The sequence below is a fragment of the Rhipicephalus sanguineus genome, chromosome 2, assembly GCF_013339695.2.
Source record: "Rhipicephalus sanguineus isolate Rsan-2018 chromosome 2, BIME_Rsan_1.4, whole genome shotgun sequence".
Lineage (NCBI taxonomy): Eukaryota > Metazoa > Arthropoda > Arachnida > Ixodida > Ixodidae > Rhipicephalus > Rhipicephalus sanguineus.
The window spans coordinates 153,537,109-153,560,215 of NC_051177.1; the positions used below are offsets into that span (position 1 = coordinate 153,537,109).

Consider the following 23,107-nt stretch of genomic DNA (forward strand, 5'->3'; position numbering starts at 1 on the left):
ACGTGAAGCTCAAGGCGTCAGGGTGTAGTCAGCATGCCTGGTAAACCTTCGTCACGTACAGAACTCGTCGATTTACGCAAGGACGTCAATCCGCCTCATAATGCTTGCCTCCAAGTCAAACAATGTGCCGTAGCCAGCTTCTGGCTGACTGCTTCGCGTAACATCTACTGCTGCAGCTCCTGGGATCTGCCCGAATCATTTTTTAAAATTTTATTCCAGAATAAAAGTGGTTGAAAAACGTGGTTTGGCTCGGTCGCTTGTTGTTTGCACGTATTGGTCTTCATATTCATCTGCTAGCTTGATTCACGCGTTCTCATAAACTACGTGCTTACCTTATTTAACGTCTCATTACCTGCAGCATTTCTAAGGTGAAAACGCTGGTCGCGGCATAAAGTACGAAAACCTACGGGTCCTCAGTGAAAGTCATGTAATAAGGATGAGGGAACCTGCCGCAATCGAACCTAGTTATTCCGCGTGGTAGTCAAGTATTCTAACGCAGATCTAGGCCACTGGTTCGAACGGCTTTGGAAGATAGTTTTAATGTTTGCTCTAAGTCGCGCAAAGCTCGGCACAGCCAAGCACAGGCCCGTCACCGCTCGTAGTCCCCGTCGACCTACACGTGTAGCTTCGAGATGCGCTGCTTCCTCCTCAGGAGTACGCACTTTCTCAGGACGCCCCATGAATCTGGACACGTTCGAGAGCGTAATAATGAATTTTTTTCCGCAAGAATTTTTCTTTTTATCTTTCTTTCTATCTTTTTTCTCTGTCTCTACTTCTTTCTCTCTCTCTGGTTGATATTCTGTCTGTCCGTCTTTCCTTTTCTTTCTGCACAGCTTTCTCTCCATTTCTCTCTCATTCTTTCTGTGCTATGCTCTACTCACTTCCCTCCTCCCTACGCTCACTTCCCTTTCCCACCGCCCTTGCTACACTATACTGTACAAGGCTACGCACTGCTATCGTGCTTAGATAGCCGAGTGGTTATCACGCTCGCCTTCGGATCAAGGGTACGCGGGTTCGAATCCTGCCTCGTGAAGAATTTTTTTCGGCAAGACGTTTCCTCTTTTCCTTTCTTTATGTCGTTCTTTCCGTTTCTCTGTTTCTTTCTCTCTTTCTTTCTTTCTCGCTCTCACTGTACTCGCTGTCTCACCCATCAGGGCTATAACAGGCCACGCCGTAACGGTGAGTAGTGGGATTTGCCAAAATTCAGTGGCACATACCCTTTCATGATGATGATAGTTCTGTGGTAAGGTCAACATTTTAAGGCCGGCTCAAACAGCCTCGCTATTTAAATACCCTATACAGTCGTGATGTCGGGCAATGAGTCACATCAACGGGTAATATTCAGAACTTGAGATTCACCTTGTTGATTTTCACTGCTTCACTCACTGACTGCCAATAAAATACAAAAGACAGAAAGCAGCTCAAAGCGACAACACGGCTGTTAAGTGGCCGTGGAAGAAGCGTCGAATCTCACCAGTCAACACACCGTGTAAATTTCATAACGAATGCGTGCTTGAAAGCCGCCAACCGATTAGAAATGGCTGTGCTGTGCTATATTTTATCATTATCATCATTATCAGCTACAGCACAACGAATACGTTCGTGTGACTAGTCACTTCCGGTGGTTCTTTCATTTAGTTATTTCACTCTGGTTCTTTCACTGGTAGCGGCGCTGACTAACACTCCTAGGTTTAAACGCACATATATGCCCCATAAAGTGGACGGGAGGATGACCGCCGCCGCAGCTCAGTGGTAGAGCATCGGACGCATTATTCGAAGGTCGCAGGTTCGGTCTCTGCTGGCGGCAAGTTATGTTTTCGTACACTTTACTTCACATTTACATCGTAATTACTACAAATAACATCCCCTATATTTTCCTGGACTTTGTTGTCTGTTAGTTCTAATTATGTTGCTTAGAGCAAAGACTCCCCTTCTTTCGGGCCTGTAAGGTATTTTTCAAAAGATCAATAAATAAGTAAACAAATAACTAGTGTAACTGGCGTAGGTTCAAAGCCTTTCGCAACGACCGGAGATCTTCATTCGTCTTCACACACTTATACTTCCTAACCTGCCTTGTGCTGACGAGATGCCTTGGTGGCGATTCTTACAGCGTCTATCAGTGCAGTGCGGCAGCAGATAATCCAACGGCCACGCTGCTGGACCCCTACGTTTCTCCTCCTCATACATGGCTTTCGCGTGACACGCAACGCCAGGAATTCAGTCCCTAGTAGACCAATCGTCCATCCGGTGGTATGACGCCTGCATTTAGTCGACTTGACTCGATTTGGACTGAGAGTGTCTACATCGCATGACGTAATAAAGAACCCCAAGAAGCCACGCGGAGTACCGTCCATACGGGGTAAACCCTGATCGTTTACGGCGGTCTTTCCCATCCCACGAAAGAGCTCGTCTCGCGTTCATCATTGCGTGACGTGCGTCCTTCTTGCTACTTTTGTTTTCTTTCATGCTTGGAGTCTTTCTGAAAAGCGCCCGTAGACGCATTCATTACGTCGTCGCACGCCGCTGGGTCCAGGTATGAATGGATCGTGACGCATGGGCCTAGGCTTCATGCAGGAAGAAAGAAATGTTGGGAAATTTACTACGGTGACAATCCTATATATTGACGTTAAAGCTGCACTGCCGTATCACTCACTTCGTGCTACGCTTTCGTCAACAGGAGGCCACGCAGCGTGAGTTACTCGCTTTTGTTGGCAAGCGCTGCCCTGCATCTAAGCGCCAAAGTGTGTATCTTTTGCCTGCCCTATATGTTAGCACAGCGTAAATATTCTGCGATTTAGTGGGACGTTTACAGCAAGATGCCGCTATCGGGACATAAAGAGAAGCCTCCACTTTTTAGCATTCCACTGTTGACAAAGTTGGGCATCTCCACCACAATTTTCTCAGCTTACTAATTAACTACATTGTTCAAAAAACGCAGACATTTAAATGATGAAAAGAGCTGTCTTAGTATCACGCCATTTAAAACATTCATAATATTGAAAAATGACACGAACTCAAAGGTAGAATAAACATGGGTACGTGATTCGGAGTTGATATTTTCTTTTTGTTTCGTCCTACAGTTGATGTTTGCCCCTGCATGACCAAATCTTCTATTTTTCAGATTACATTTGTCCGAAATGACGAAGGGAATGAACACGCTTTTCGCCTGCTTTGTCATCGCCATGGTTGTCCTGGAGGTGACCGCCGGCGGGTATGGTGGGGGTGGTGGATGGAGCACGGGTGGTCAAGGCTACCACTACGGCGGAGGGGACCGCAGCAGCGAAGAAAGCCATGAGCGTTACCACGGCCACGGGCACCACCAGCAGCCAGTGTATGGTGGTCACCCGACCTACATACAGCGACCAGTGTACCACTCTGGTCCCGCCCCGACATACGGCTCGCAGCATGGACATACAAGCCTGCTACACAAGCTCACGGACAAGTTCCATGGCTGAATCGAAAAATAGCAAAGAGTAGATTGTAAGACGATAGGATTGTGTGGCTAGAACTGTTATCCGTTTAGCAGCACTTGTAACGACTGTTTGCGTTGGCAAACTACCCGATCTCTGAGGCACTGTACCATTGATACTGTTCATTGTTCAAAGGCCAAAGAGTATTACTATTATTTCTTGCTTTGATTTACAGTACTCACGGATGGAAACGCGAAAATTTAGGGGTAAGTAATGCTCGTACTTTAGTTTCCGGGGTCTACAGTTCGGGTCATATCGGTGTAATTTTGACTCGGACACTTACACCAGAGCCAACATTACCCTCAGCGGCCAGATTCTCAGCGACATGACGCGGTTATCACGAGGAATGTCTCATAGCATAAATCCGTGAGTAATGTTCCTACAGACGCACATCCAAATCAACGTTTATCGAGGGGAAAGGAAATTCGCAGCGCAATGAAAGCAGCAGCCAGTCCTGACCAGTATTTCACGGTGTGCTAAAAAGAAAAAAAATGTGCGATCGTTGAATGGGACTGATGCTGTTGAAGGGGATAAAAAAGTAGAAGCTACGAAAGCAGTTTGCGAACTAGTTAGGTACTGCGTTATAGACCTAACCGAAAATCGTAAGTGTGAATCAGAGAACTAAAGAAACCAGGCGATATTTAGGTTCACGGGAAGTCAAAATTCAGAGCTATTCTGGTAATACATTGCCAAGGGCGAATAACTGCTGGTCTATAGCAATGTTATACAGGATGGATGCCAATAAACAGAAGCTCATTGTAAGACGGTATAGAATTAAGAGGTGCGAAGACATTAGAAAGCATACAGTGGTAACGTGGAATTAGCTGGGACAAGGAAGGAATTATTGAATATCTCTTAAAGAGGCCTTCGTTCCGTAGAGGACGTGAAAAGGCTTATAATGATGCTGATATTATGCACAGTTCAAATATAAAACAACGTGACGTTGTACCACGGCTCCCTACATCGAGGTATTCGGTCGATTACTTGTCAGGCACTGGATTTCTTGGTGTATCTGCGTTCTTATTTGTGGACATTTACAAGTCTACTTAAATATGTTCGCTCCTCGCTTACCGCAAATAAGTGAGCACGAATAAGTGCTACAAAACCAAGTTCACTAAATGGAGATTGCAGATACGCACTAAGAACGTGATCTCATCAATAAATGTAAGAAGAATGCTCAGATATTTCGCACTAATAATGCATCTTACTGTAACTTCAAAGTATATTCGCGTAACGCGATATTGTTTTATATTTACATGTGTATTTATTTCTTAACTTATTTTGTGTTTACATAGAGTATGTGTTGATGAACGGGGCTGGTCGCACTCCTATATTTCAGAAATTGAGTTCTTCTCTATAAACCTAATGCGCTACCTGGTATTTTGTTGACTTTCTTACTTCACAAAATTCAGTACCTAGTCATGCAGAAGTATTCACCTTCGAAGAATGTTTTCCCGTGCTTCATTGGACAGGCCTTGGTAATCACAGCGTGAAAAGACAAAGTACGTTAATCGACCTTTCATTTACAACTTAATATTTTATTAATAAGGTCAGTTACGTACTTGAATTTTCATTGCACTATATATATATTCTCACTTTTATATCTGGTCAATGCACATTTTACACGTAGTGCACTCAGAGATTTCTGCACGTTGCATGGCATAGGTGACCGTCGCACAACGTGGGCGTCACAACGTGGGCAATAACATATTGCATTTTTTTGTCAGACACCCCTAAGCCTAACAGAGTGGCGTTCATCGGTGCACTGTTTCGGTGATGTCTTCTATTGTGTCTCACGCGCTGTGAACCATGTGCGTCAGCAGCAGCGTACCGAACAAGGCGCTTTAGTAGCGATACCTCCTAAAGTTCTCACCATTCTTAATTATCCGCCGCTGACGCCCAGATTGTCGCGCTGATAATGCGCATGGTGGTAAGTAACTATGAACACTGACGAAGCGTGCAAAGAAGGCATTAGCATAAGAAAAGGCATCGCTATAACATACCAATCCGGGGTTATAACATGTGAAAAATGCAGCGGCCTTGTTTGCTATTGACTTTTAACAGCAATATACGCTGCAACCTTTCTTCTGGAACTGTTCCCCTTACCCAGTGGTCGGTCAGGCGAAATGCTTATTAAAAAGAAAGTTTGACCACAGCAAATGGAATGGGACACTTGGCTTAGAGCAAATATTCCGAGAAGTGCACACGTCCTCACCAAGGACGTTCCTTTTTTGTTCACTGCAGTTGAAGACACCAAGCCTTGTCTTATCAGCTGTTTTTTTTCGCGTAACATGTCCTAGTTCGCGTTCAACACAAGATTACAATGATCACAGGCATCGGATAATGTCAATTAAATAAATAATGGCGAAATTCTTTTGCTTCAGGTAAACGGGCGCAAATGGTGGCTTCACAGGTCAATACTTTGTTTTAGTGTTCTCAAATCTGAACGTCTGACGAAAATCTGTAGCCGCCTATGTCACGGATAGAGCAAACTAATTTGTGACAAACCTTGTTATTCTCAATGAATGACAGTGGGTTAGATACAAGCCTGCTTCTAACTAATATTAGAGGGTGTGAACCTACCATTCGCTCGTCGGAACTGTCTTTCTAATGACTACTCACCATCTGCAATAGCTGAAACAGGTATACTGTAACTCAAACAGGAGACAGACGCGCAAGTAAGAGTGCAATTTTAAACAGGTACTGGTTGAGAAGTAGTGATTACTGAATAGTAATTACCCAGTGAATTGAACAAAGGCCCTTTCATTTTACAAACAAAAAACATGTCGCGATGGCCGCTCGCGCGCAAGCATTCGGCACATCAACATCTGTACGATATTTCTGAAGAACAATGAAATTGAAAAAAAGTCACAATTTCGCCGCAAGGCCGAAGTAATGAATGCGATAGCTAGAAAAGCGGCCCCCCGGCAGCAACTACCGCGCGAGCAGACAGCGGAAGGGCAAGGTTCTCCCTGCGCAAATATAAGAAGCGAGCGAGCTGGCCGACGACTTAAATGCGCCCGTTGCGCTCCTCCCGCCATCTCGCTGGTAATGAAGAAACGTTTATAAGCGCCTGCCGTCTCTGAGTCCGCCAGCGGTAAAGGGTGTGCATATAAAGCTCACCGTTAGCTACCTGGAGGATCCGCGTTTGATGGCGTAGTGGTTAGCGCCACGCGCTGCGGAGCGAGAGGTCCCTGGTTCGGTTCCGTGCTTCGGAAGCATTTTTCTGAATTATTTTTCTTTGGGACTTGTATATATACATACATACTTAACATATATGGTGCATGACGGCGGCGGCGACGGGGACGGACAAAAACCAGCCGAGACTGTCCATATAATTGCTATTGCAATAAAAAATTTTGAAGCGACCTTTATTTTTCACGTACGTATGTGATAGCGACACTCGCACGTCGCCGTTCCTGTGCACTCGCGTATTTTTCAACGCGATAGCGTTACAGAGCTCGTTTCGCAGAAATGCCGCCGTTGGTGTTGGCGGCGCTCCGTCGCTTGTGAGCGAAAAATCGTCCGTGGCCGAAAAATCGAGAATGATGCAAATAAAATAAACGATAAATATCTTCGGTCCCATTCAGGATCGAACACGGGTCGTCTGCGTGGCAAGCAGGTGTCCTACCACAAGGCCACAATGTTACTTGCAACTGCTTCGGGAAAAAACAGTACATAAATGCCGTGTAGTGGAAGGAGTCTTCTTAACGCATTTTGTTCGGCAGCTGTCACGACGAAAATGAGCCCATTCGGCGATTTGTAGGCGCATTGGCGAGGCCATCAAACTACGTTTTTTGCTCGACGCTATGGTTCGAAAAAAGCCGGGATAGTGCAGCCATCGCCGCTAAAAACACACACGACCTTTCAAAGAGCTCCAAAAATGGACAACTATGTCCATCTAGCGGAAAACATATCAAGCCAACGTCTCCATTTATGGCCTCCGAGATGGCGGGCGCGCGGCGTCCCCGCCATCTCGGAGGCCATGCTCCTTTCTAGAGGCGGCGTTGATCAAGCAAACAGCAAACATTAGATAATGTGCTGCCATCTGTGAGGCATTGTGAGAAATATGTCTCTAGCACAGGGAAGTGCTTTAGATCGAATACCTGTACCAGTGCCTGTACCATTACTATAGATACATAGCGCGCGCGCGTGTGTGTCTGTGTGCGTGTAACAACACACATTAATAAGTATGCACTTAGTTGTTGAAGTGCACACTGGGGGCCGGATTTCGCTATCGCGTTCAACTCTTAAAGGCCAAGCTTTAGGGTCCCCCAATTTTATTAACTTCGCGTTTCATCATACTGGCAAAGCGGATCTCGGAGGCCACGTAAAAGCGCGTTGTTGAGATCTGGTTTGCTACGTTCCGCATCTATCCCTGTTGCTCACAAGAAAAACGTCTGCTCTTTCAACGAACCCATTCAATTAATTTTCATTATTATACTGTGTTAATTTGCCTTCAAGTAAAATTATGCTCTGGTATATGTATCAAATATAACTCAACTCGAACCATAATCATCGATTTCGTAGCAATATTATTTCTTTGAATACGTTTTCTCGACATTCGTGAAACCGCCAGTTAGCTTGCTGGTCAGATCAGAAATTGCTCTAAGGTGGGCATCAGTAATTAACAATGTATAGGTCAATTCCCATTTGCTGGAAGTATCAGCGCTAACTACGCAGTTACTCAGCCGAACCTTATCAGAATCCAAGGCATGCCAGAACTAACTGTGAATATTCCTAAACTATAACTCTTTACAAAGCGTGCAGTCTCGTACCTTATTACCTAATGACCATTGTTACATCGTGACTAGTTGCATCAGGCAAAGACATTTTCCAGGAAACTCACTGCGGTGTTAAGGCAATCATTGTGGAGTCTGTGACAAAACGAGTCGAACATCATGCCAGTCTCAACATCTCCACCTTCCCACACTTCGAGAGTTGACCGGCTTTTATTCTGCTCATGCAAGTTCTTCCGTGCATAAAATTGAAACAAACGCACCTTGTACTTCTTCTTACCTTGTTTATTTGTTCAGCCATCCTGACACATTTTCTTACGTACCTCCCCGCTGCAACACTACATCGCCGTAGTAGCCTTTTGTTAGCTTTTGCAACTGCACATTATATATGCTGCATCTGCACTGAAGTGACAGTTTTCCTCTCACCAGTGCAACTGTCCAGTCAGCTTTTCAGGCGACTGCACGGAGCACAAGTGCTTCTGTATCACATCGCATTTGATGCAAATTAACATAACAGTCTTGTAACAAACGATTTCACACCAATCCTAATTTTTTTTTTTTTGCTGCTTACACTCTTCCAGTATATTTATGCAGCGCTAATGCGGTTCGTATCTCGTAGTAAGGGTGAGTGCAATGCCATCAAGGAGCAAACTCTCGCGATTAGTTTTCAGAATAGATATCATTGGCATCTCCAGTCTACAGTAAGCATAAGGCTAGCTACGTGACTGATAACCACAGAGAATATGCATAATTAGATGTTGACATATACTTCTGCTATGTAACTCAAGGTTTGAAGTTCTCGCTGGACGTTCTCTGAGCAATTAACTATCAAGTCAATATTACCGTACAGTGCATTTGTACAGGACGAATGTGTGGATATTGGGCACCAAAGTCAGGCAGCGCCAAGCTTTAAGAAGCGTTCAGGCCGGCATTAGTGAGCGCAACTTTGTAAGAAACACTTCAATCAACCCTGATGATGAACCCGATCGGAGAGGCCACCGGCCAACGTCACAAAAGCTGCCGAAGAAAACTGACTTTGTACGCATTCCCGAGTTGTTATCCAGGAGGCTGCGGGCTCACTGTGTCCACGTAAGCTTTCCAAAAAAGAATCGGACATTTACTTTTGCAGCTTCGCTTACATTTTAAGTGTAACTCTCGGCAGCGAAGATGGCGTGCACATTCTCATGAAACTTACTGTTGGGTGACTTTCTGTTGAATCAAATACGACATTTTTCAGTGCAGAAGTTCCTAAGTGTAGCTCTGGGCAGTAAAGCTAGCACGCACTTCCGCATGCACTTTAATTAAACTTGCTGTTGGGAGAGTTGGTGCTGAATCACAAATCCTAAGAATGAGGAGAACACCGTGCGCAGGGCTACCACTGGACCTGCGCACTGTACTCTTTCTTCGGATTTCTTTACTTCGCACTTTTGCACTAAAACGATGTCCTATGTGATTCGTCTGCACGTGTACAAATGCACATGCGAATCCGTAATATTACGAATTTATGTACAACTTCATTACGACGCAGATGAACCACTCGAAAATGTTTAGCAACTGATTTGCTCTTCTATCTCTTTTGCTTAAAACAAACACCCACATTTCGTCCGTAAAGAAAAGAGTGTTTGCTGGTACATCCATTCCCGCGATGCAACGTTTGAGAATGACAGGATGTCGCGAGGTTTTCTTTGATTCTTTTTTTTTCCATTATGTGCTGCACTTCGCCTTCTAAGCGCGCTTATACTAGTTCGAACTTCCGCAAGAGAAGTTCTTCGCGAAGAGAGAACTAAGTCAGATCCATTTAGCAACATCTCTTCTTCTCACCGGCGTCGAAAACGAATAGCTGCGCATTCCTGTCAGGAGAAACGAATATCTCTGCAAAGTTTCAGAAAAAAACATTGCTTCGTGCCGCGGGTACACTTGCTAATTCAGCTCGTGCAGCACATATGATAAAGAATAGAAATATGGCCGTGGTGTGCACTGAATTTAAACTTCATAAGGTACTTGTACGACAGGAAACGCACGGACACAAAACAGCGATAGAATTGATCATCGTGTTGTTGCGGCGAGCGTGGCACTTCAGAAGCAGAACCAGAGGATGAGCGCCACGGCAAGGCCAAGGGCTCTCCAGTTGACTTCACCCTCGTCAAGTTTCCAAACCTTGCGGGGTTTGTCCTGATACCTGCCGTAAATAGACGGAAAAAGAAGTCATTAAACGTCGGCACTTGACTGATGAGAGAACTTCTTCAGAACAAAAAGTAATGAGTCAAATCTTTGAGAGAGTAACATCCTGAGTTATCTTCTGGACATGAAGTTCCACAAGGTTTAAAGCTGGGCGAGTTGGTTATTGATCGCCATAGCGTATATCTGAAGCAGCGCACATTGATTAGGACAAAAGGAACAAGAAGTAGCGAGTGTCGTGTCTTTCTTGTCCATATTGTCCTCGTCAAAGTGCGCTACTTCACCCATATGATATGCTTATCCTCCGGAATTATTGAAATTAATGGTTCGACGACATTATGTCTGCTTGAACACAACGGTTTTGTGGGAGAGAAAAATATAAAAACGCTGACCGAAAGATTCGGTTAAATGTCTTAAGACATTTCTGAGAAAAAGCCTTCCGTACGTAAGCCGTAACGTGTTTAAAAAGGTAGAGCTTGTTTATAGGAGTTACCCTTTCGATCGGAGTTACCCAGAGACTCCGAGACGTCACCTGAGGCCATCACAACCAAACTGCCGGCCCATTCTGCCCAAAAACTCTATTCCTCCTCCTTCTTATTGATCGAAGTGACCCCTTCGCTGAACACGACTGAAATATACAGGACCGCATCGCGACATTACGGGATCGCAGGCCAGAGGCTGGCGTCACCAGCAAGCTACTACGGATCCGAGCTAGCATGTACTACACACCATACGTACCATACGAGAGCACTTGCGCGTGGTGCGCGAGTAGGCCAACTCTCGCCCACATTACGAGGGATTGTAAAATCAGGACCCTAAATATCTCATGCACCGTTCGTAACGCATAGGCACAACACTAGGCAGAGACCTGGCAAGCTAGTGAGGACCGGGAGAGCCAGATGGCTTTTCTGGACCAAGCCCAGTGGGACGCACACGCCAGTGGAGCCCTGTACTCAGGGGCCTACCCACACCCTCCGATTTGCTCCATCGCTCTCTTACAACTGAACATTTTAGGGGCGAAGCTCCTTATGCCGTGGGTCTGTCCATCCTCCGTTTGTAGGTTTGTTTGTAGTAGCCACCTCTCGTTCGTGAGAAGCGCGCGTTCTGGTATGCAGTAGAAGAAGAAGACGACGTTGACGAGTGAGACTCTCGTGCGTGTTCGCCTGTGTGCCATTCTTTCTTCTTTACTGCGCGAGTTCTGGTATGCAGTAGAAGAAGAAGACGACGTTGACGAGTGACACTCTCGTGCGTGTTCACCTGTGTGGCGTTCTTTCTTCTTTACTACGTCTCGTGTTTTCAACGACACCCGAAGACAACATTTCAGAAGTAACGCTCCATGAGGCTCCCTCTTGGCACGCTTTCTCTTTAGGTCGGAGTCGCCAGATGGAAGAGAAGGCTGCGGAACGGAGGGCACGGAAGGCGGCGGCAGCGCGCGCTCGCAGACAGAATCCTGAGGTGAGAGCCCGCGAGGGCGAAGCTGCACGTCGACGCTACGAAGCAGATTCCACCGTTCGAGCCCGCGAGGTCGAAGCTTCTCGACAAGCTGCACGGCTGCGGCGACAAGACCCCGCCGTTCGAGCCCGCGAGGCCGAAGCTGCTCGGCTCAAAGCCACAACGGTGAATATGCTGCCATCGATTTTGATGGATGCATCATCATGACCATGTACCTTGCACCCAATTTGTCGAGTGGGAATATCAAGACATTCATTGACACGGCATTGTGTGATTATGACGAGTACAAGAATAGACCATTTGTGTTAGTTGGTGACCTGAATGTCGATATTACCGAAAAGAAAAATGAGTGGTTCATACAACATATGGCAGCCAAAATATGCTCTCACGTGCACGTCCTTTGATCATATGAAACCAACGACCATCTGAGGGACGTGTATAAACCTGGTATTTTCTAATTTCCAGTTGCAACCCGTACAAGAACCGCTGTCCCTTCACTTCACGGACCATAAAGCCTGATAATGAAGGGGCAACGCAAGCCAAGCATAATCTAATTAGGAAAAATAAAAGTTTGATGTTTGCAAGATACACACATGGTTCTCACTCTTTATATGATGACTGATTGGGGCGTTACACGGAAGATTCCACGGTTTACCGATGATTCCCTCCGGAGCTTCGCCCCACTCATCATCATTCACCACGTGGATATGCTGTGATTTTTTACTAGCAGTGGCTGTATATATTGTTGAAATCCATATTGTTATCTCCTCCGCAAAACTATTTTTATGCAGTCTTACATCGATATTCTTCGCCTATGCATCGTCAAGGTCGCGTTGCCTTTGACCGACGACTCGTTGACACATTTGACGTATGTTGATGTTGTGCTAACGGAGAATCGAAAGCCATTTGTTGGTAAGTGGTTGTTGGAACGTGTGTATCAATATGCCTCATTAAAATCACAGTCACCAGTTAGTAACACGGTTTATTAAGACACATGTTAATAGATAGTTGACACAATGTTTATGAACATTCTTCCTTTTGAAGATATGTTACTTGGGTGTCAAAAGCAAAATGCTCATAGTGAGTTTGTAAGAATTCATCATGCGGGTGGCCAGTTGTTTCCAGAATCTTGATAGCCAGTTGGTAGCGAAATATATAGGAAATTGGTGGACATTCCGCAGACATTTGGTAGGTTCCAGTAACAGCAGTCTTCAAACATTCAAGTGAATGTTACTAGAAACTTTCGTAAAGGTTATTGAAGGGCACGACAGGTATACAACATAGAACAAAAGCCTTACAAGACTCAACATAACATTTCACCTCACAGCTGATTGTCGGTGCATACAAATTGTACAAGCTATACACATAGGATGCTAAGATGACTAGAAAGTGCGCAGTATTGTGCTCCTGTCTTTTAAAGGAGATACAACAAAATTCAAAAGAGCGCTAAACTATTTCAGTTTCTGTCTTCTGCGCCTTTGTTCAATGAATCTATTGTGCCAGTATGTGATATGCAAAGAAAAATTGACAGTATTTCTGTTTCGCAAAGTGAAAGTAAACAAATTGGAGCAGTAAGCTTAAGCCCTCCATACCGAGTTTGCTAACAGAAAAAATAGCAGTAGCCATTCTTTGGAGGCTACGGAAATTGGCATCGCACATTAATGGTGCTAAGATAATTGCGTAATGTCGAGCATCTACTCAGTGACTCTTACTCGGCTTCGTCCACCACGCACAGTCCTGTATCCTCGTCGCAAGTGGTGCCAGCTGCACAGCTGCTGCATGTGTCACCTTCCTTGTACACGGGCAGTCCAAGGACATTGCCTCTGCAGGATGGCGAGCGTGCATAAATTTGTAAGCGCAATGAATAACACAAAAATACTCGCACTACTGCTCTAAGGGCGATCGGAAATTTTTTCGAGGTGCTCGTTTCATTGTAAGACACAACAAAATAAAATGAATAGACAATTAGGACACGGTAAGGAAAGCGGCCACTAATTGTTGTCTTTAACTGTAGTGATGTAATAACGACGTAAATTGAAATGAATTAAAGTGGACGAAAAATCGCCCTTTATTTTGTGGGTTATAATGCTCCCTCTGGTAGTCTAGCCAGACAGCTAAGCGCACAACGGTCATGTTCAGTCTCATTCCAACCATCGCGAAGCTGGCATAGTAGATAGCACTGTGCAGACGGCATTGTATAGACAGCATTGCGTACACAGCATCGAAGTCAAAAGTGATTCAGGCTACATTGCTCTACAAATAGGCTTCCAATTAGCTTAGGCTTTGAATTTCATCGGAAGGGTCACCTGGTTACCGGAAAACGTACTTGTGCTTTATTATTGGCGCTTAATCTAAGCTACGCTAATCTATGCATATTTTAAACAGCACACGAACTAGCTTGAAAAAATAAAAATATGTGCATTGGTTTCTCTGACGTCGAACCAGCGTCTTAAAGGACAATTGCATTATTCTGCTTCGAAGCTGTCTCCTTACCTGCGCATGGATTCCTTACTGTCTACGGTTGTCAGAGATTGGAACCCCAGGCACCACGATAGGAAAGTTAAGTGTTGCTTTTGAGCTCTTTGGGCGGTGTTCAAGTTAATCAGTTCTCTAATTGGAATTCTCTAAAGATAAAGTGGAAAGGGAGAGGGGAAGTTGAGAGGAGAAGTGGAGAAAAGGTGTGTGGAGAGGGTATACGCATGCGCAGTAAGGGTGGTCACGCCGCACACATGTCACTGTTTTCTTGTACGAAACATGTGATTTAAACAAAATTATATTTTACTTGCGGCTTTCCAGTTTTGTGTAAGAGAAATTGGCCAGCTTTGGTTTGTCCACTTGACAACACACGAACAAAATTAAAAAGAATAGTTAACTCAATTTAACGAATGGCCGCGTCGCCCGAGCGGCCAGCGGATCTGCGAGATAGCACGAACATATTCCGCTTGCATGCAAAGTGGGGAAGGAGGGCTTCCGCGGCAACCCTCCTCCTCTCGGTTTCGCACGCTTTCCAAGCGCTTTCTTCCTTCTACTTGCTGACCTCACCAGTGGCGGCATGAAAGAAATGTTTTTTGTTCGCGAAATATTGTAGCAGATACCCGGCAGCCGCCAGTGGTGGAAGCGGCGCTGCCGCAGCGTATCAGTATGCGAGAGCGCGTCCCATGGGAGGTATAGGGAGTTTCCGCCCCCTGGTGTAACCGCCCACTGCGCATGCACCTACTGACGGACATTTTGCTTCAACAGTAAGGGCTGACCTTTGAGGAACGCATCATTAAGCTTTACTTACTGGTATAGGCATGGCGATGACCAGCTGGTGTCTTATTTGAAGCAATTCTAGCGTGTTCTAGCGCAAAAACTCGTAACAAATTCAGATGTGTGAAAAACCGCCGGTTAATGTTCCCACCTCCGGAGCGCGGGTACATGGTTTACAAACGCAGCTCCCCCAATAATTTTGTACACGTTTATTATTTATAGCGATTACCGTCTTACGTTACGGAAGGACGGACGGACTGACAGTTATCTCCTCGAGTCGGCACACATAATTAAAAATTCCAGAGCCCTTGCCCTATCGGGCAAATGGGGCGAGAGAAGCCTGGCGCGTGCGTGCCTGACGTACTACTTTTCTTTCTCTCATTCTTTCTTTCTTTATTTATTTCTTTCTCTCTTTCTTTCTTTCTCTCATTCTTTCTTTTCTCTCATTCTTCCTTTCTTTCTTTTTTTCTTTTTTCTTTCGTAGCGCGCAAGGCTCCCTCCAAATACTTCTTTGCAGACTAGTTGGTTCATATTTGTAAACTCGACTTGCTGCGCAACCAGCAGGAAAGAAGGGGGGAGACAGGAAAAAGCGCTGGTTGCGCAGCAAGTCGAGCTCCCTCCTAACTCTTTTCTTCCACCATGCCGGTTATTGCACAATCACCCACGTGCTTAGCAGCGTAACACTTTAGTTGCTACAGGCAACAACGACGGTCATGCGTTCTTATCCAGGCATCAACGAAATGCGGCAACGTGAAATGACAAGTCGCCTCAGTAACCTCGATAAAAAATCAGATTTCCGTATCAGGATCGGCTGATCGCCGACAAGCCCGCGATCGGAGAGAATCAATTATTGGAAAATGGCGCAAACAAATGCGCATGTGGCCGGCGCACCTTTGAGGGTCGCACTTCTTTGAGCTCCCGGGAACCGTTTCTCTTTCCCTTCACACCTACGACGCCAACGACATATGTGAGGCAATACTGAACGCAGCATCAGTGATACCGTAGGTACCGGGACGGCATAGTGCTCTCCCGTAGTAGAGTACAAGTGGTACACTAAATCGTTCACACTTTGTTATAAGCACATGCAAGCTTGGCTTGAAGAAAATTACCTGTCTCGCATTGCGTAAGCATATTTTCTGCCCACTATATCAACGCGAGTTGTTGCTCCCACATTGCTTAGCATGGCTGAGTGACGTTACTTCATCGAGTATGGCGTGGTAATTCACGCAGGGCGACTTTCTGTTCGAGTTTCTGTATACTTCGTAGAGCGAGGTTCTAATGCCCTCCATGCTCAGAAGACCAAGGGGTTGTGCCCCTACACACTAGGAATGCCGTGAGCTCAAGTAGCTCTTGAACACAATACTTTTTATGCGCCCCATGCTTGTTCTACACAGTCCTAAAGGGGCGTAGCCAGAAGGGGGGGGGGGGGTTGGGGGGGTTCAAACCTCTCCGAAATTTTTCAGTTTTGCTTGCGTATATATACACGCACACATACAAACGCACGCATAACATACATAAAGTATGGTTGAAACCCCCCCCCCCCCCGAAAAAAATTTCTGGCTACGCCCCTGAAGTTCTGCGTACTTATATAACATGTTTTTCTATCCTGTTTTTTAATTTTTCTGCTGCTTAAGGACCACCATATGCTATCAGTCGACTAAATTTACAGTGTTCTAAGGTGACGTCATAACTTGTCCAATTTAAATTACATTACCCATGAAAAAGCTTTACGCTACGGACACAATTTTGCCCCAATTTCTGGGGTACTTGCCAAAGGATGTTCGCGCATTAGAGAAGTGATGAACCAGGTCTTGTGCAAGAAAAAAGAATGCTACAAGGTGGGTCCCCATCTTTTACACTTTGCAACAAATTGTTTATGCTGTACATTTGTTAAGTGGAACTCCACACAAGGACAGCGAACACGCTATGGAGCTTTCACAAGTTAACTAGTTCGCAACACAGCGCTGAAGTAATAATTGGTGGGATTTACGTGCCAGACCTACGCTTTGATTATGAGGCACGCCGTAGTGGCGGTCTCCAGAAATTTAGACCACCTAGGGTCCTTTAACGTGCCCTTAAATCTAAGTACACGGGCCTCTAGCAATACGCCTCCAATGAAAATGCGACAGCCGCGGCTGGGGTCGAACCCGGGACTTTCGGGTCAGCAGCTGAGCATCGTTACACTGTACCACTTCGGCGGCTACAAAACACCACTTGCACCTCGTATACCGCAACTTGGTAATTAAAAAAAAAAGGTCGCCAATTCTTGCCGTTATGGTTGCTGGCCAAAGAAGCTGTGATGTTACCCGGTTGGGCAGACTAATGTGACGTGAACATGAACGATGAAGCAATGCACTAGATGAAATGATTTACAGAAGGACACTTGAAGGTGCTACATCATCGCGTTGACGCTTATCTCTCGAAGTCCTAACTGTGCGTTGACTTTACGTAGCGCTATTACATGTTACAACGCCAAAGAAATGACTTGCTACACGAGTTCAGCAGCCGCGGTGCTACAGTGGTTACGGGGCTCCCCTCCTGACCCGATGGTCGTGAGTTCGATTCCGGCCGCGGCGGTCGCGTTTCGATGGAGGCGAAACGCAAGAGGCCCGTGTACTTATATTTAGGTGCACGTGAACAAATTTCCGGAGCCTTTCACTACGGCGTGCCGCGTAACCATATCGCGGTTTCGTAATCCCCAAGTATTGTCATTATTAGGAGGGGGTCTTCCTTTGCAGATAAAAGTGTCTATAGCGCCGTCATTGCTTGCTTCGTAAGCTACACTTGCCGGTTCCCGGTAACTGCAGTTCATGCAGCGGTAATCTTTACCCGCAAACGCATGCGGGAGACACTACGTGCCTCGATTTGTTCGACATCTTATCTGTCATGTGACTCTGAAACGAACATTGGGGTGTATCGTGCATGCATAATTCTAATGGCAAACGTATGCGGCGAAATCTACTTTTCGTTTTAATTCGTGGCATGGTTTTACATCACCTCTTATGTCGACGAATAAAATGCGCGACCATGCCACTCACTGAGGGTGGGTGACCGGCGCAGCAGACGGGCTCATTCCCGTCTTTGCTCACGCCGCCGTTCCCGCGCTGCTTCTCAGGCGTTCTCGCAGTGCACTTCACTCCACGTTCTTCACAGCGATCGTGGCGCGCAGAGTACAGCGCAAAGCCTAGTGGTCGGTTTGGCTAGAGTGAACTACTGTGGCTATAGTACGCGGAGCGTAAGCAAGAATGACCGAGAACATGTCCATTTGGCTGACGAGAAAGTTGGAGTATTCAGTTTGCCTAGTTAAGATGTACGCTGTTTTTTACACAGATATGATTAACCGCTTAGTGAGTCAGTGCAAATGGCGCACACATCTTCCGTTAAGCTAATATTTTTACTGCAAACCGCGCCAGACGTTCCGGTCAAAAAACAAATTAACTATCTTCTGTTAGGTTGTCACGGGCATTGAGTTATCTAAATCTGCCCATTCCGAACGGAAAAGTGAAAAGATGTGCCACCGAAATTAGTTCTAACATAAAAAAAAAAGAATCCAACCCTCGTCGTTCAAGTGTGGTGTAGCGGTAGCGTGTCAGACTCGGAATGAAGGGTCCATGAGGCGGTGGGTTCGAATCTCGCGCACTGGTTTTTGTTCTTCTGGCTTTTTTTATTTATTTTTGCTCCTGTTAGTTACGATCTGGGCATGATCAAAATTTGCAAAACCAATTTAAAAGCCCGATTTCCGCAGTAACGGTTACCCAGTGTGCCGCGCACCAGAGTGTAGTGTGCCTAGTTCAGTGTGCCAGTGTCCCAGTTGTCCCATTATCCAGCGCCACACTAGTCCAATATTCATGTATGGCACTGGGACTGCGCCACTGGGTTTTCCAACAGGGAAAGCAGCGCTTCGACTCGATTGACATGGAGGAACACGCACTGACTGGTTTTTATCACTTCAAAGGAGTATACTGACACGGTTTTGAGGCATTGAAAAAAGGACATTTCTCGTTTTCGTTGCCATGCGGGGGTAACGCTGTCCGCGCACCGTAGCCGGGCAACACGTAAGAAATATTTGTTTGATTTTAATGTTTCCGTCATCCAGCATGTGCAAGCGAACCCCACCGCAACGCGCATTGTCATAACGAGTCAAAACATTTCCCCGAGTTTGGAACCTCTTTGTCTTACATGCGGCCGAGATCGTCGGAATGGCTCTCGGAGTTCCTAGGCGACACTTCACTCATGGTTGTGCACGTGGAAGTGACAGCATGCGAAAAGGCTGCTGCTAGTACGTCACGAGTTGCTGTCCTCACGTGACTTAAAGCTACGTCAGACTGTGTTGACACGTCACTGTGAAGCAGGCCTCCTCGATATCGAAACCGCAAGTGGTTTTTAAGGCAGCTCTATTAAAAAGGTAATAAATGCATGCCGAGGCACCACGTCACTGTTTTTAGGGTTCTCGAGAACAGTGTTCTTACTTATTTCTGCGAGTAGTCCCTTAACGCATTCATTCTTCCTCCACTCCTTAGTGGGCACAAGCGGTTTTATCAGTTTAATGCTTCAAATACACAGGTGAAGCATTGCAACCATAAAACCCCTGCTGCCCTCTAAGCAGCAGTGTAAGAACTAATGCATTAAATGAACTTCTTCCCCTGCTTCCTAGAGGTTACTGAGGGTTCTCGCACATGGACAGCGGGATGGAAAAATCAAGGTGTGTGTCACATATGTACCCCGCAATCCATGTAGCTGCATGCAGCTGTCCCTATGGATATATAAGTGCAGTGTGTTTACGAAAATTGTAGATACTTTACAGCACCGTGTACTCTACTATGGGAGAAAAGTACATCGCCCCTAAAATGAACTTCTCCTTGCTCTCTGAAAGTGTGCTTAGAAAATTGCAAGGGATTTAGAGTAATTTTCCACACTAATATGGGATAGCTACATGATGTTGTCTCCGTGTTAAGTCGCGAGTAATGGAAATCTAGTTTATAAAAGACAAGTGAGCGAATAAGAGTGCGATGTCCTCAAAAATGGAACATCTGTATGAACCTTTTACATAAGCCTTTCAGCTTCATATTCATTATAGCCCCAGTATTATTTGATTGTGTGTAGGCAATTTACACTACTATCTGCTCTACTATGGGGTAGTTGTTCTAAGCCATCGCAGTGGAAGTACCGAGGTATGCATGGAGGAAAAAATCACAGCATATCCACGGGGTGAATGATGATGAGTGGGGCGAAGCTACGGAGGGAATCATCTGTAAACCGTGAAACTCTTCCGTGAAATGCGCCCAGTACATAACATAAAGAGTGTGAAACATCGTGTATATATTAAACATCAAACTTTATTGTACTGTTGGTTTACGTGGTCCCTTCATTATCACTTGTGATCGGTGAAATGCAAGGAAGAAGTCCGCTCCCGAGCGAAAGAGCGCCAAGAGCGACCGCATTCCCCGCTCGCCCTGTGCGAATTAAAGGCAAGGCTAGAGGGAAGACAGGACGCGCGTTCCACGACGCGAGGTCGGTAGCATGCCCAACGAAAGCCAACGGAACGCGATCGTGCAAGTGCTCCGGCTTCGCATCGCCTCATGGTTCCATTTAGGGTCCCAAAACCAACATATTGCTCAAGGTGTGCCTTGCGTTTTTCGTAGAAATAATTTCTTTATCATGTACATTAAGACGAAAAGTTGAAAGCTCACTAGAGTGTATCGCCCGCAAAGTATGTCTTTTAGTGTGATTTAACTCTCGTACGGCAGGGTCCTCGCGCCGTTGCCGGTCCACCTCGCCCGTTGACGATCGGGCGAGGTGGCTACGTGCAACTACTACTACTACACTTTAAGAAAAACATCTGGCGTTCTTTCGTTCTGCTTTTACAAAACATCTGGCGTCTTTCGTTGGTTTATTTCATCAATCAACGGCGTTTTGAACAAAATTTTTATTGTTTAATCACGCACAGGAGAAATCTCACCAGGCACTACCTTGGAGGTAAACAATGGCTGCTAATGGCAATGAGAGACAGAAGAAGTCGGCTTTTAGCTAACACTTACACTTCTACTTCTACTAACGTTTCCTACTGGAACATGCCAATGGCTGCTAATGGGGAATGAGAGACAGAAGAATTCGGCTTTTAGTTAACGCGCACGCTGCGAATTTTTTATTGTTCAACAACGCACAGGAGAAATCTCCCACCGGCACCACCTTGGAGGCCAAAGCGTAAGACTTGTTACTCACTACTACGACCACGACGACTACGAGGGACGAACGGGTGCCGCCTTAAGGAGCTTCGCCCCTAAAAAAAGCTAGGAGGGAGCGTCCCGTGAAAATATTGAACCTTAGCCACAAAAAAAAAAATGAAACATGAGCATGTTAGGAATTGTGACGAGAGCGTGGAGCACGAAGAGAGAGCGATGTGAGAATGGCAGACTGGGCTTGTTGGTTACACATATTTGAAGTTTTAAGGCGCGAATAAGACACGGACGAAGAATAGGAACACACACACGGAGCGCCACTTCCAACATAGATTTATTTCGAAAGAGCACAGAACATATATATCCACCACGCGCGCCGTCAACGTGCCTCAATGCGCAATCGCATTCAAGTAGCGTAACTCTTTTGGTGATAATGAAATGGAGGCAACGCTGACGCATAGGTCACCTGATTCGATTATTTTCTTGGCTTCAATAATTAGTCGCACTGATTTATCTGGACTTCGGCCGACTACCGCGCAAGCGCTAAAGTTCGGAACGCAATGACAATCCCGGCAGTGTATCGCGAGTGTATTCACACGGCAGTGTATTCTTCGTCCGTGTCTTATTCGCGCCTTAAAACTTCAAATAAGAGAGAGCGGTGTCGGAGGAGGTTGGCTTGTGAACGCTAGGCACGCGCGCTCGTGCATTTTTGTTTTCATAAGCCATGCAAAAAAATGAAACAGCAGCATGATGGGCATTGTGTCTTGAACACGAAGAGGTCGCGGCTTCAGAGGAGTTTGGCTTGTGGACGATAGGCGCGCACCCTCCTATTTTTCCCCCTCTGTGGAGGTATGAATGTAAATGTTCCATAACTTAGAGTTCCATATACTCATGCAAACCCTTCGCGAAAATCACCAGATAGCCTGAACTCAATAGCCCCCAACAGCTCACCGATGACGGATCCAATCCGTAAACTGCCATCGACATCTACGCCTTATCCGGCGGCCGTCAATATAGCACAGACTTCATACGGGCCTCGTTTTGTTTACCCATGTTCTAACCATAAAAACTACTATATATTAAGAAGGTAGTTGTAAAATATCATACCAAGAGCACGTATTTTACCCGAGTTAATTATAAGATATAAGTGTGTGTCTTTGACGATATTAAGTCAATGATCCACAAGATGATGTGAAACGTCATTCGTTTACCGCGTTACCATAAATTTGTGGCATGGTTTTCTGTTCACTGTGCTATCGACAGAAATGAGGAAATGCTGCAATCCGAATCTTACGCAGTTTCGCTGTAAAATATATTAAAGGGGTCCTTAACCACACATCGTGCATGGTGAAAAGACATACACAGCGCAAAGCAGACGCTGCGGTGAACAGCTCAGCCAAACCTTGCAGTCGTGCGCATCTAGGAGAGTTCGCCAGTGGAGTGCGAAGTTGCCACTTTCTGAGGAGCCCTTCCTTCATACAGAGGCCAGTATGCAGAAGGGCTTCATACAGAATGCTCTTCGTCATAAGCAGATTGCCGCAATTGGCCGATGGCCGACATAAACCAAATAGGCGTTTAAACAAGGCTCACTTCTTGACACCAGATGCCGCCACATGCCGGGCATCGCACACAGTTACCCAGCAGCGACATTAGGCACTTTTAGCTGGGCATTTACGATCCGCTCCGGTCAGACCGGCGAATTCACATGAACGCGCAGAAGGATCTGTAGTGCGCGTGACTCAACACACAAACACGTTGAAAGAACTGCAGTGCTCGTGCGCAGAACGATCGTGAGACCGGCGGAACGTAGAACGCATCTTTCGCTCCGCTCGTGAAGCCA

At 45.8% G+C, this 23,107-nt stretch overlaps 1 protein-coding gene across 1 annotated transcript in view; it reads right to left on the reverse strand.

Annotated features, from left to right (window-relative positions):
* Positions 1 to 10,200: 10,200 nt before the first annotated feature.
* The window catches only part of LOC119381333 (scoloptoxin SSD976), a 39,343-nt gene continuing 26,436 nt past the window's right edge, over positions 10,201 to 23,107 (reverse strand). Inside the window, exons 5-6 of the mRNA XM_037649216.2 lie at positions 13,552 to 13,662; positions 10,201 to 10,388 (exon numbers count right to left, since the gene is read on the reverse strand). Of these exons, the coding sequence (XP_037505144.1) occupies positions 10,286 to 10,388; positions 13,552 to 13,662 (214 nt within the window). The 3' untranslated portion in view covers positions 10,201 to 10,285. The remainder of the gene's footprint in view (positions 10,389 to 13,551; positions 13,663 to 23,107) is intronic.